We start from the raw sequence: 15,455 nt of genomic DNA on the forward strand, positions 1-15,455 counted from the left end.
TTAATCAAATATGGTTCGTTACAGAACACCCAATTCAGAATTGCCCTTCCCTAGTGGGCTCAAACATGAACTGCTCTAAAAAGCCATCTCATAAGCATTCTACAAATTCCCTCTCTTGGGATCAAGCACCAACCTGATAGTTCCAATCTACCTGCATATTGAAATACCCCATCATTATCATAACATTGCCCTCTTACATGCCTTTTCTATCCCCTATTGTAAATTGTACCCCACATCCTGGCTATTGGAGTCCTGGATATAACTCCCTTCAGGGTATCTTTATCCTTGCAGTTTCTTAACTTTTCCCACAAGGATTCTACACCTTCCAATCTTATGTCACCTCTTTTTAAGGATATGATTTCATTTTTACCAACAAAGCCCACCCCACCCTTTCTGCCTACCTGACTGTCATTTTGATATAATCAGTAACCTTGGATGTTAAGCTCCCAACTAGGATCTTTCGGCCACGACTCAGTGACGCACACAACATCGTACCTGCCAATCTGTAATTGTGCTAAAAGATCATCTACCTTATTCCATATACTGCATGTATTCAAATATAACACCTTCACTGCTGTATTGATCACTCTTTCTGATTTTGGTCCTCTGTTACACATCAACTCATCCCATTGACTGCAGTTTTTGCCCTATCACCTGCCTGTTATTCCTCACTGCACTTTGCATCTACTTGTATACCAACAGCTCCATCCCTCATTACTATCATTTTGGTTCCCAACTCCCTGCTAAATTAGGTTAAATCCTCCCTAAGAGCGCTAACAAATCTACCGTCAAGGATATTGGTCCTGCTTGGGTTCAGGTGTAACCTTTTTGTACAGGTGATACCTTCCCAGAAGAGATCCCAATGATCTAGAAATCTGAAACCCTGCCTCCGTACCATTTCATCAGCCACGCATTCATCTGCCAAATAATCCTATTCTTGTCCTCACTGGCAACATGGCAGAGGCTGCAATCCAGAGATTACTACCCTGGAGGTCCTGCTTTTCAGCTTTTTACCTAACTCCCTATATTCTGTCTTCAGAGAAAATACATTCTGGCTAATTTTAGCCTCTTTCTAGCCCAGGAAGTCAATTCTAACACCACTTCTTGAGCTAAGAATTAAGCAAATATTTGTAATAAAAATGGCACTTCCTGGTTGGCTCTAATAAATGCTGAACAAACATTTACTAAATCACTATAACAAAACATTTTATCTTTATTAAGGATTACCATCTTCACGTTCTTTCTGGGGACTTTTATCTTGGGGATATGATTCATATTCTCCATAAGCAGTGCGGTCAAAAATTTCAGAGAGGCTGTCATTCAAGGTGTGTCTCCCTGCTTGAGCCAAAAAAGGAAGTTGGCAATAAAAACTCTTGCAGTGATCTAGATTCAAAGTTAAAGGTGCGTTACTGATTCAAACAAAAATATTTAAAATAATACAGCAAAACTGCTCAGCACACCACTGCCATGTCAATGGAAGGAGGACAAAACAGCAACAGGCAACCAATCACAGCTAGCAACTGTTGTGCTAACTTAATAACAAAAAAATTGGATCGAACCAGAAATGTCCATTTATATCCATCAAGACAATGTAAAATCATGGACCGTCCTCCCCAACTATCTAATCCTTTTTAAAAATTCGGTCAGTGTAACAAAACTCATCATCTTGAAATTCATTATTAATTCTGTTTTATCCTTCATTAGTTTTTATGCTGCTTTTGCATCTAGTTACATTTGAACTATGCATTAAGTTTTTTTCTTCCCATTATTCTTCAGCTTACATCTCTGACCTTATTGGTCAGGGATACATTTTATTTATTCCTTTGAAGACCTTAATGACTTCTAAAGTTAATTTAGAACTGCCCTTTAAAAGACACTTCCTGTCTTTATTCTTATCTGTCCAGTGGATTACCTGTCATCTCCTATACCCACCCCATATTCCAAATAGGATACTGGGGTCCATAAATTGGAGCAAGCATTGTTTGTTATACCCTGTGACTCGAGTTCAATTCCACGATCGTTCAGTGGAGGTCTTGCCTGGCATTTTCAGAGGGCCATGTTATGACAAGTGTTTTGAATAATTTCCTCCTGTATGTTCTTTCTGACAGCACTCAATTCTATTTAATTCCATATGTAAAGGTGAGGTGGTATGTTCTCCCCGTGACTAGATGGGTTTCCTCCAGGTGCTCTGGTTTCCTTCTACAGTCCAAAGACATACTGGTTAGTAGGTTAATTGATCATTGCATATTGTCCCGTTATCAGATTAGGATTAAGTAGGTGGGTCCTGGGTGGCGTGGCTTATTGGGCTGGAAAGGCCAGTTCCACGCTGTAACTCCAAATAAATAAAAATAAAATAAATGTTGCACTCCATTCTCAGCCTTCTACACTTTGAATTAATAAACAAAATACCTCAATTTTGGTCCAGTTTGCAAATTAATACCAAAATCTCAACAACATTCCATCAATTTTCAGCAATGTACAATTCTTTCCATATTTTGTACAATTGCCGAACTTTTGATGTTTGCTGTTCCCTTTTCTGTAAATAATTAAAACAAATCGAAACAACAGGGGCCAAGAACTTGTACCTGCAGTAAGCATCCAGTAGGTTGCCACTTGTCACATTGAAACCGTTCTGCTTACAATTATTCTTTGTATTCAAATATATCCAGCTGGTTACAAAAAAATGGCTTTGGAGTTACTGTGCAATAGCTAAACTCTGTGCGCATACTTGATCACAGATCTTACTTCAGTGGGCAAATCAGTGATATTTCCTGAATTACATCGAGAGAAAGTGCACTTTCACTCCAAAGACTGGAACAGAGTTTCCTAAAATAGCTGTTGAGAAGTTCAACGGCACATTTCAAAAATGAAAATCAACAGGCTAAAATGATTACAGCACTAAACAGGGGGAATAAAATCATAATAAGGGTACCCAATCTGAGTCAAGTGGAAGAACATTCTGAAGGGGTGAAATGGATGTTATTTGCTCATGTTCTTATCTTTGTGTTGATATAAATCCAAATCTCTCCATCCATGTAAAAGTAGCCACATTTCTCTGTCAATATTTCAGCCTGCTTTGCTGCAGCTTGTCCAGGTTGTTAAGAATTATTACCCATTACCATTGTGTGATTGGTACAATGTTCCTGGTGCACCTAGCAACTATTTGTTTAGGAAAATATTTTTCATTATTATTGCAATTTCCTCATATGTCTTATAGAGCCCCCTCAAATAAAAAAATCTAATTATGTTCTATAAACCTTTAAAAATATACTGTATTTCTTTGAAAGTGAAATGTGAACTTTAAGTTTCAAGATGATGAATTTCACATTATTTCTTAGCATTGCTGGTATAAAACATAGAACGGTACAGCATTATACAGATCCTTCAGCCAACAATCTTGTGCTGGCCTTTCAACCACCTAAGATAAATCTAACCCTTTCCTCCTACATAGCCCTACATTTTTCCAACACCCATGACCGAAGAGGTTCTTAAATATTCCTAATGCATCTGCTTTACTACCACCCCTAACAGAGCATTCCACTCTAAAACCTCCACCATGTGTAAAGAAAAAATTATCCGATGCCCCCCCAATACTTACCTCCAATCTCCTTAAAGTTATGCGCCCCCCCCCCCATATTAGCTATTTCCGCCCTGGGAAAAAAACTCTGGTTATCCACAATCTATGCCTCATGCACTAAAGTTAGCCTTGAATAGATCACAAATCAAAAGAATAATTCATTACCTTTCTTAATTACTCACCAGTGGTCAGGTCTGTTCTTGTTTTTTTTGCTTTCAACAACATGCTTTCACTCACGAAAGTGCAATCTATATCTGGTGTATCTGTCCCCAGTTGTCTGCTGGGCTGTTAGAATAATTAACATTCAACCAATTCCTTCCATAATTATAACTCAAGAATTTCAATATAAATAATTGAAAAAGTGCTGCAACTGTTTAAGAAAATAAAGCTGGTTGTTGTACTCCCTTTGCTAACTTTCTTATGACTACAAACAGTATAGACAAGATCACTGTTTTCTGCAAAATAAATTGTTCCCATGGATTAAGATCTCATTTGGACAAATTGATAAACCAGCTGCAAATTCTCCTGGCCAACTGTGAAACTGAGCAATGTTGGGGAGTAAAGGATCTGAAGTGGCAGGTCTGCAGAACTGTTTCAAGTGGATGAGCTTCCCACAGACCACCAACCCTCTGAAACATTAACAGTTTATCTCCCCACAGATACCAAATGACATGCTGATTATTTCTAGGTTTTGCTTATATCATATTACCACTGTTTGCAGTCATTTTTAGATTTCTGTTCATAAATAAAATATTACAATTACTTAAAAAGCTGTCCACCAACTTCTTTGCTTCAATGCTGCCCATTACTTCCAGTTCTATCCTTCCCCAGTGCTGCTCAGTGACACAAATGACAGGGTCCTGTACTCTTGCACACTGGGACCTGTACTTACCTCACTTTGCAGTCCCTCCCTACCACACCCTGCTGAGAAGGTTGTGTACTTGGCAGACATAGTTAATTAGCTGATGGCCTGGAAGCAGCCGATTCCTATGCTTTATTGGATATGAATAGTGTGTTATTTGTATGATCAAAAATAAGTAGTATGAAAATCTATCAAAATCCTTCTTTACCTGGGAAACATTTGAGGAAGTTAAAGGTTAGAAGATTCTGGGGAGAGAACAAGGCTGTGGGCTGAGTCTTGGGTTGCTCTAATAAAGAACTAGCCATCACTCTCTACGCTGTCAAGTTCCATGGTTCAAAGTAAGAATGAGAGAGTGACCTAAAATAATAATTAAAATGATAGCTTACCTTCAATTCCAGTTCTAAAGTGTCCATCTTACAATCGGAGAGATCTACTTCTGGATCTATGCTCCACTGAATGTTTTCAGGTTTTCTTGCTGAAAATTATCAATAGGCGCAAAACTTCAGTCATCTACCAAGCACAGTTAATGCAGATGAGAACACAGGACACCAGATTACCTGGTACTGCAGCAAACACAGCAATACGACTATGGGTAAGGTGAAGAATACATTGCCCTGGTAGAAATGAAGTTGGGTGTAAAAAAAAATTACTTGCATGTTGTGGCAGGTGCAGTAAAAGAGGAAAAACATGGGAGGCGCTGGGACAACATAAAAGAAACAGGTAAAAGAAAAAGTAGGAGAAAATATGAAAGAAGCAGAGAGAAAGAAAGAAAGAATTAGAGTGAATGGGCCAGAAGAAATAGGAAAGCAATTGCTGAATTGCCTCATTATTCAATGTGTCACAAGCACGCTTGTGGCAAGACTGATACAAGCAGAAGCCTTTTGTCTAGTATCAAAGTGGATTTTCACAAATAATGCCATATTAAGAGAAAAATTGAGGGTAACTTTCACCAAAGAGTGGTAAAAGGTTTCAAAGAAGCATACAAAAGAAACTATTTTTAAATACAGTGATCATAGAACATAGAAAACCTACAGCACAATACAGGCCCTTTCGCGTACAAAGTTGTGCTGAACATGTCCCTAACTTAGAAATTACTAGGCTTACCTATAGCTTTCTACTAAGCTCCATGTACCTATCTAAAACTCTCTTAAAAGACCCTATCGTATCTGCCACCACCACTGTTGCCGGCAGCCCATTCCGTGCACTCACCACTCTCTGAGTAAAAAAACTTACCCCTGACATCTCTGTACCTACTCCCCAGCACCCTAAACCTGTGTCCGCTTGTGGCAACCATTTCAGCTCTGGGAAAAAGCCTTTGACTATCCACACGATCAATGCCTCTCATCATCTTATACACCTCTATCAGGTCACCTCTCATCCTCAGTCGCTCCAAGGGGAAAAGGCCGAGTTCTCTCAACCTATTCTCATAAGGCATGCTCCTCAATCCAGGAAACATCCTTGTAAATCTCCTCTGCACCCTTTCTATGGTTTCCACATCCCTCCTGTAGTGAGGTGACCAGAACTGAGCACAGTACTCTAAGTGGGGTCTGACCAGGGTCCTGTATAGCTGCAACATTACCTCTCGGCTCCTAAATTCAATTCCACAATTGCTGAAGGCCAATACACAGTACGCCTTCTTAACCACAGAGTCAGCCGGCACAGGGAAACTGCTGACCCATTTTTATTTTGTACAAAAAGTTGTCCATGCTATAAATCTGAAACAAAATAATCTGTGGAGAGAGCAGCAGATTCAAGATTCAGATCAATAACCCTTTACCTGGTCATTGACGTGAAGTACCAACTCAGCTTTCATCTCCATAGACACTGCCTGACCTACTGGGGTGTCTCTGACTTTATAGCTAATGCCTTTTTATATATGCACTCTGGGTGGAGGTGCTAGATATTCATTCTGATAGCAAAACTGCATACATACTGACATAGGTAGCCTGAGCTGGGAGATAAATTAGAAATATTGGGATATTCCTACTTGACCTTATGTGTGACTAGTCCTGACACAGAAATGCAGTGCTGCCCTTCATTATCACTGGGTCTACAATCCCAGAAAATGCCCATCATACTGCATTGATGAAGTACTTTTACCAAAAGCTCCTTAATGCTTGAATACACAAAACAAGTTGATGGAGGAGCTCAACAGATCAGGCAACATCTGTGGAGACAAAGGAATAGACAACATTTTGGGTCAGGATTGAGGGAGGGTCTTGACTTGAAACGCAGACCACCCCTTAGCCTCCACAAATGTTGCCTGAACTCGAGTTCTTCCAGCATTTTTTTTCACTTTAGATTCCAGCATCTCCACTGCAATGGTTTAACACCACCATCACTCCAAACTCCTCATCACAAGAATGAATAATTAAGAAAACATTGCTGGCAGTGTTTCTCATTATAAATATTAATATACATTTATGCAGTTCACTGAACATAAAAAGCATCCTAAATTGACTATGGATAATCCATTAATTGCCTGTATTTAAACTGCAATGATGCCCTAAAACTTGTTGGAGCATCTCTCACACTTCTATTGCTAATAAATTAAGGAAGCAGGCTTGGTTCAGTGGAAGGTGCAGAAGACAAAACTAGGACCTGTAGCATATCAATCATCTTCCAAACAGCTTCTTTGACACCATTTTTAAAGTCTACAACCAAAAAGTAGATAAAAGCAGCATACACAAAGACCACAAAGTTTCCCTCCAAGATCCACATCATCCTGATACAAAAACATATTATTTAGTCAAAATTTTAGGACTCCCTACCAAAACTCAGTGGAAACCACTTTGCTACAGGGACTTCAAATTGCTTCAGAATTTACCTGACCACGCATTTTCTGGTATTCACTGCTGATCTTGCTTATGTTCTATGTTTAGCACTCTTCTCTCTCTCTCATCTACTTTAGTTTCTCCTTCAGTATAACCAAGATATTCTCTTCAATGAGCAATGTTACAAATGTTGTGCTGTTATTGCTCTATAGAGGAGCACTTAACTCATGCATGTACACAGTTGGTATGAAATCCAATAGCTCTCAATATTTTAAGTTACATTAAAGGAATAATGACTTCCAGTTCAATTACATGAATGCTATTAGCTAAGGGGAAAACTAACCTACCAGTTTTGTTGTCATTTATACACAGTGTAACAGTTGCACAGGGATTTGGCTGAAGCACCGAGGTAGACTCCTTGGATGTAGTTTTTGAATTTTTCCTTTTGGAAGTTTTGACTTCAAAATCCTGAGAATACGAAATTGTTTCAAGAAAATGAATAACCGAAGGCAAATAATTACAAACATAACAATCAATTCATTGCATGATAGAGTGGTCTTATAATCAAATAGTAATATAAATGAAGTGCCTGTTCCTGTGTTGCACTTCTCTATACTTCATATTTAATGAGAAATGAAAGTGTCTTCAGCCTCCTTCATTTATTCATTACGTGCCGTGTCGTATGACGTGGGTGATCATGGTCTTGACTATGATTGTCTTGGCAAAGTTTTCTACAGAAATGGTTTGCCATTGCCTTCTACTGGGAAAATTCCTTACAGGACAAGATGGATGACCCCAGCCATTATCAATACCCTTCAGAGACTGTCTGCCTGGTGTCAGTGGTTGCACAAGCAGGACTATCCTACTTGTTCATAGGACCATCCGCCACCTGCTCCCATGGCTTCACTTGACCCCGATCGGGGGACTAAGCAGGTATTATATCTCACCAAAATGTGACCTGCAGGCTAGCGGAGGGAAAGAGTACCTTACACCTCCTTTGATAGAGACATATCTCCACCCCACCACCAACTCAGCCTACTATATGTTTTAAAAATACAGGAAATATTCAACAGGTCAGGCAGCATCTGTGGACAGAGAAATAGGTGATGTGCTTCCTGTACATTTACAATTGTATCAAAGCAAACATGAGGAACACCTCATCTGTCAGGGCATTTTACATCATCCAGACTAGATATCAAATCCACAGAAGTACACTATAGGTGCAGGAATAGGCCATTTGATTTCTCAAGCCTGCCTCAATATTCATAGCTAATTACCTGGTGCTGGCTCTTTATTTGTGCCAGTTCTGCAAGGCTCCCATTTCTCTCGGTTTTCAAAAAAAATCTGCAATTTTAAACACTTATGATCCAAATTCAGGAAACATCTACATCTGGGATATAGAATTCCACAGATTCACAACTCTCTGCATGAAGAGATTTCTACGTATGTTGGCCTCAATATCATAACTAAAACCCCTTACTTGCACTCTCCCATTAGTGAAAGTATCAAATATCCACCCGAATATGTTATAGGAATTAGTAAGATCACCCCCTCATCCTTTTAAACCCTAAATAACACAGACCAATTTATTTATCTTCTCTTGGTAAGACAATCATCTTTTGATAGAATTTAGCCTGTTAGATCTCCTTTGGCTGCCCTAGTGCTAACATATCTTTGTCTTGGTATGGAGAAGATAAATGTGCACAATAATCATGGCTTGCTCTCATCAACTTATGGCAGGGGGATGGGAACCAGCATGATAGAGCTGAGGTTGTGCCAGCAGGTTTACAAGTAAGATGGATGTAAGGAGGGACAAGCCAATGATGGGCACAAAAGTGAAGAGTTAAATTGTACCACAAAGGCAAAATTCGTAAGGGTGAAGAATGCGGGAAGTACCAAGCAGGGTGGATGAAGGTGAGACACTGGATGTCATTTACTTGGATTTTCAGAAGGCATTTGATAAGGTGCCACACCAGAGTCTGCTTATCAAGATAAAATCCTGTGGTGTTACAGGAAAGATACTGGCATGGATAGAGTAATGGCTGACAAGCAGCAGGCAGCAAGTGGGAATAAAGGGGGCTTTTTCTGGTCGGCTGCCAGTGAATATTGTTGCTCCTCGGGGTGAATATTGGGACCGCTACTTTTCACATTGTTTGTCAATGATTTACATAATGGAATTGATGACTTTGTGGCAAAGTTTGAGGATGATCCGAAGACAGGTGGGGGGTAGGTAGTGCTGAGTAAGCAATGCTTCAGGACTTAGACACATTGGAAGAATGGGCAAAAAAGTGGGAGATGAATACAGTTGGGAAATGTATGATAATGCATTTTGGTAGAAGGTACAATATTATCTAAATGGGAAGAAGGTTCAAATATCAGAGGTGCAGAGGGATTTTGGAGTCCACATGCAAGACCCCAGGAAGGTTAATTTACAGGTCAAGTCTGTGGTGAAGAAGGCAATTGCAATGTTTGTATTTATTTCAAGGGGAAATAATGCTGAGCCTTTATAAGACACTAGTCAGATCACACTTGGAGTATGGTCACCAATTTTGGGTTCCATGTCTCAAAAAAGATGTGTTGTCATTGGAGAGAGTCCAGAGGAGGTTCATGAGGATGATTCCAGGAATGAAGGGGTTAACATGATATGGTGAGAAGGCAGGTGTATGGGGGTGGGTGGAATCTGGGATCAGCTCTGGTGGAAAGTCGGAGCAGACTCAATGGGCTGAATGGCCTAATTCTGCTCCTATGTCTTAAGGTCTAGCATGTCATGTAACTGTCCTTTCCAACCTCCAAACCCTTTCCACTATAGCCCTAGATGCCATTTCTTTTTTAACTGCCTGCTGTACCTGCCTGGTAGCATTTTTAAAAAATTCTTCAACCCCTCTTTCTCTTCCATTCCCAATTCTGATAAAGGATCTTATTAAAACTTTCATTTCAGGTTCAAATAGCTGACAGAAAAAAGTTTTGGAGGCTTGTCATTCTGAGACAGCCTCTTTAACCCATATGTTTTGGTCATGTTCCTCTTTGAAAAAATATTGGGAAGATATCTTTGATATTATTTCAACTGAATTGAATACTGACTTACAACCTCATCCTATTACTGCAATTTTTGGTTTACCACTGATAGAACCACATTACTTAACCTCTTCAGCATGTCAGATGATTGCATTTCTTACATTAATGGCTAAAAGATCTATTTTGCTGAATTGGAAAGAGATTAATCTTCCCACCACATTTCACTGGTTCTCTCAAACTATGTTATGATAAAACTTAGAAAAAATCAGAAGTGTTATATATGATCCATCCATTAAATTTGAAAAGACTTGGAGGCCTTTTTATTCAACACTTCCAAATGATGTGATATGACCTTTTTCCAAACGTATTCTTTTGGTTTAATATATTCAGACAGGCTCGGAGTTGATGACACTAATGGTCCTTTCTTTTTTGATGTTACAAACAGCCCATGTTCTTTTCTTTTGCTTAGCTTTTGGTTAGTATTGTTTAGATTAGGTTTTTTGGGGAGCTATATATTTTTTTCCTTTTTCCTTTTTTTTTCTTTTTGGATTTGTTAATCCTTTTTTCTTTTATGTAAACTATATTTGTATTTGAACAATTTTAGGAGGTTTATTACCCTTGTATTAACTGATTATACATTTATATATGTAACCATTAACAATGTAATCCCAATAATTGTGTAGCAATACTATGTTATATTTACTATTTTGATATTAATAAAAAGATTGGAAAAGAAAGAAAGTTATGGAGGCTTACAATTTGGACTGATGGCATAGAACTGCTCTTGCAAAACACGATTTCCTGCCCAGAGCCAAGTAGCCCCCCCAGCTACAACTTCAGACAAGACTCTTTGACCTGCTCTACACCTTAAATAAATAATGTTCAAGCAATCTTCACTAACCACTGACATTTTTTGGTATATGCTCCTGTACTAATCATTCCCCTCTCTTGCCATATCTCCAACTCATGTTTTTAATCATGCCAGAACTGGCTTTCAATTACTTTCTTGCTACTTTTTGTTTCTGGTAACAGACTGTAAACTGTCTGTAAGTGTAACATCTGTACTTCTTAATCCCATTAAGAGCAGTTCGCCAGAGCCCTCTGTCCTGGGCCAAAGGTTATTTGGCCCTGTGGCTTCTGCTTTCACCACATGACTTCATATGTCTCCAAGGTGAAGATCCTTCCTCTCCCAGCGGGGGAATGGGACTAAAGGGGAGATTGGATCAGCTCATGATGAAATGGTGAAGCAGACTCGATGGGCCGAATGGCCGACTTCTGCTCCTTTGTCTTATGGTCTTTGGAGCTTCTGTTGCTCTGTGTTTTTACGGGCTGCAGTTGCTAGCCCAATGCCCAACCCTCCTTTCACAGACAGGCTTGGGACCATCCATAGTGGAGTCCTATATTTTTATTAATTCAGTCCTAAGGTATAGGACTACACCCACCCCCAATTCAGTGTCTCAAATGCTTATAATCTTTCCCACCCCTTTTAATCCCAAACTCTCTGATCACTGTGTTTTCTTCTGCTTTACCCTGTCACTGACCTGCTTTTCTTGTTCTCCAGTACTTTGGTTTCAGTTTTAGTACCACCTCCTCTTGCTAATGCCTTTGTACCTCCACAATTACCTTCAAAGAATTCCCAAGCCCTCTCTCCTCCCACATGTGCTGGCACTGCCTCCACTGCATCTGAAACCTATAGCTTTGAGCCCAATCTTTAAATTGAAAACAAACTAGCTGGCATTAAAGGAAGTACTCCGATTTGGATTAAGATGGTAAAGAGGGGCACTCACTGCCTTCTCAGGTGAAATAAAAGATTCCATAATACTAATGGTATTTGCCTGGACCCTTGTCTACTATTTTTAATTCTATGTCTATCAGACTGTCCTGTGTATGCCTCCAGCTATACTGCAAAATGTACTTCATATTAGGTGTTAAGGTAAAACATGTTATTACTAGTTTTGTATTAAACTTGCAGTCACTCTACTGCCTCACTAAAGCTTACCAGGCAAACCTTTGTCAGTACTGTGAATATTATACACTGCAAGAGATCCCGTGGGAGTACTCGGAAGAAGAGCAATGATGGTTTTATTACTATTACATTATTGACATTATTGTTTGTGTATAAATTGGCTAGCATGTTTCCTTTTGCAAAACTTCAAAATACTTTTTTGATTCTTAGGCACAAACATGCAAACAATGGTTTATGAAATCATGAAATTATAAATTAAATTTCTAAAAGTGGCCAGATGCCATGATTTAAGTGTATATTCTATTCATACGATTAACATTTGTTCAAACTTGCACTGAAATTCAGGACGAAGCTTCCCAGTGTCACATCGTGTTCTATCTATGGGGCCTTTGAATTAATTTTTTTTTCAACTCTCAAATGTGTTTTCCTGGAGCTTCCACTCTTCCAACTGGGATGGGGAAAGAGTAAAATAGAAGCAGGTTACTTTTACTGCCACTCCAACCTGGCACAGAATATACCCTGCGAGCTCACCAGTTCCACGTCTCCCTCCAGCTAGAACTCAAGATCGTCAAGAACAAGTTCTGCATTTACATTGATTGCATTTTTAAACTCTCAATATGTTGCAGAGGTTGAGATCCACACAAATTGCTGGAGGAGCTCAGCAGGTCAGGCGGCATCCATGGAAATGAATAAATAGTTGATGTTTCTGGCCAAAACCTTTCTCTTGTGTATCTTGCCTCTTTCTTGTATCTTTTTGCACTGTTTGGAAATCGCAGAGAATTGTAGACACAGCTCAGTTTATTGTGAAAACCAGCCTCTCTGCCACAGACTGTGTCCATACATCTCTTTGCTTCAGAAGACCTCTCCCACTCTAGACATTCTCTCTTCACCCCAATTCCAATGGGCAGAAGATAACAAAAAACTTGAAAGTACACATCCCTAGATTCAAATCAGCTGTTGTCATAAGACTCTTAAAATAGGTGTATGTAAAAGATGAACTCTTGACCTCACAATCTACTTCACTGAGGATCCTTCCACTTTATTGTCTACCCGCTCTACACTTCTCTATAACTGAAACACTATACTCTTCTGTATTCTACTGTTGTTTTTATGTTTTAAATGATCTGTACAACTAAGTTTTTCCACTGTATCGCAACACATGTGACACTAATAAACCAATACCAATTATCATGGATGGCTCCATCTCTTTGGCAGAATAGGCTCAAGGGTGAGTAACTAATTAAATGAGCACAATTTTCATATTAATCTCTTATTCTGCATTGAGAAGGTACAACACATTCCCAGACTGGTTTCTTAACATTAAACATACCTTCGAGTTACTAAAGCCTTGTTCATTCTGAGCAGAGTTACCAGGTTTTCTGTTATCAGACAAGTCTCCATCTCTTCCGTTTTTCACAATTTTCTCTTTAGTATCCTGAAATCTATCAGAATGTGATGCCACAAAGGTTTCTTGTAGAAAAGCAGCACCACCTTGAGAATCCTTGGTTAATCCATTGCAGGCTCTTCTGAGATTGATGGCCTTTAAATTTATTTTTAGGGATTCTGGCAGAGCAACTTTAATTGATTTATTATCCACTGCATCTTTTCCATAACTTCTATCTTCCAATCGGCCACTAGAAACATGATCAGATAAGTCCAAAGGCTTGTCAACATTATCGTCCAGAGAAACACCTGTTGATGGAAGATTTTCTTTATTAAATGAAGGCTTTTCACAGTTAGTGGCAGAATCATCCTCATCTTCCATTTTTTTTCTTTTTGCCACCCTGGTGCATGGGGGTGGGTAGGCAGCATCAGTCTTAATTTCAATGAGCTTTTTTGTCATTTTTGGTCCACCCAGTTTGGATTGCTCAAAGAATGGATTGATTTTTGCCTTGGAATCAAAGAGGAAAATAAGAGCTATCTTTAGGTTTTGTACATAAGCAGGTTAAAGCAATTCTAACTTGTGAATGAAAATTTTATGAATAAGCAATCTACTTACTTCAAAATCAGAGGAACCTTTGGCAGAACTTCCAAACACAGGAGAACGAACCCAGTTCTGAGACGTTTCATCTGCTTCTGATGCACATGAAACCCTACAAGAAAATTTAAGAAAGTCCTCCTATCAGATTCTTTCTTCTTTAGCCCTTTACCTTTGTCACTTACCACCCCCCAGCTTCTCACTTCAATCTGCAACCCCCAGCACCTCCTATCCACCCACCTTTCCCCTCACCTGGCTACACCTATCAACTGCCAGCTTGTAATCTTTAACCCCCCCCCCCCACCCCCACCTTCTTATTCAGGCTTCTTACTCCTTCTTTTCCAGTCTTGATGAAGGGTCGCAGGCCGAAACGTTGACTGTTAATTCCATTCCATAGATGCTGCCTGACCTGCTGAGTTCCTTCAGCATTTTTGTGGGCATTGCTCTCAACAGGAAATTCAGTATTAAAAGCATCCTCTGCATTTGAAGGACATTGCTTTTCAGTTTTATGTTAACTGTGTTGTTGGAGCAACAACACACCTGCCACATGTATATCAGTACGTATATTTTGGAATAACATCTAATTCTCAGTTTCTGTAATTCAACATTCCCCAATCAGTTCATTGTCTTGCCACAAGTGAGTGTTGTAGAGTTCAGAGATCTCCCAAACCAGTCACCATTATTAATCCGTCCTGTTTCCCTAACCATTTTAACTTCAAAATTTAGTGTTCTTTTTGCAAATGTGTTGAAATATTGTATTAATTTTCCTTCCTACCTGCTGTCAATCTGGGCGTGGTATCTACAGGCCAAAAGTAGATTTATTTTTACTTTTCACCTCACTTCCCCTGCTGTCAAGCTGTAGTGCACTAGAAAAATCCACTTTATTTGCTTAGCAACAGATCCCCAAACAAAAATTAATTTCTCCAAATTAATCCCTTTAAAAACTCAAAGTTATGGCATCAACTAGGTCTATTGGCTCAACTCTTGTGAAAGCGTAACATCTGTACTTTCAATTCCCATTACAAAAATTGAGTGGAAAAGAAACCTTTCCTACTCTTGTCTAGAACTAAACAAAGCTCAAAAGCTACTTAAAACATTCTTACTTTTTTCTGCCGCTGACATGTATAACTCAGACAATGCTCCCCTTAACCCTGTGGCAAATTCTGGCCTCGCTCACTTACACTGACCACTGCTCCTGCAGCACTGTTTACTGTATTTGGACTTCAAGATAAAGATTCAAGATTGCTTAATGTCATTACCAGGACACAAGTGTAAAGAAGAAT

At 39.2% G+C, this 15,455-nt stretch overlaps 1 protein-coding gene across 7 annotated transcripts in view; it reads right to left on the reverse strand.

The window, feature by feature from the left end:
- rbbp8 (retinoblastoma binding protein 8) overlaps positions 1-15,455 on the reverse strand; it is a 128,630-nt gene that overhangs the window by 10,498 nt on the left and 102,677 nt on the right. For 5 of the 7 annotated variants that reach the window (XM_073039142.1, XM_073039152.1, XM_073039179.1 and 2 more), the window contains exons 11-16: positions 14,194-14,287; positions 13,525-14,085; positions 7,561-7,681; positions 4,826-4,914; positions 3,760-3,862; positions 1,228-1,383 (exon numbers count right to left, since the gene is read on the reverse strand). In XM_073039142.1, the coding sequence (XP_072895243.1) occupies positions 1,228-1,383; positions 3,760-3,862; positions 4,826-4,914; positions 7,561-7,681; positions 13,525-14,085; positions 14,194-14,287 (1,124 nt within the window). The remainder of the gene's footprint in view (positions 1-1,227; positions 1,384-3,759; positions 3,863-4,825; positions 4,915-7,560; positions 7,682-13,524; positions 14,086-14,193; positions 14,288-15,455) is intronic. The other 2 variants (XM_073039170.1, XM_073039161.1) reach the window with 2 other exon arrangements.

The sequence above is a fragment of the Hemitrygon akajei genome, chromosome 1 (genome assembly GCF_048418815.1).
Source record: "Hemitrygon akajei chromosome 1, sHemAka1.3, whole genome shotgun sequence".
NCBI lineage: Eukaryota > Metazoa > Chordata > Chondrichthyes > Myliobatiformes > Dasyatidae > Hemitrygon > Hemitrygon akajei.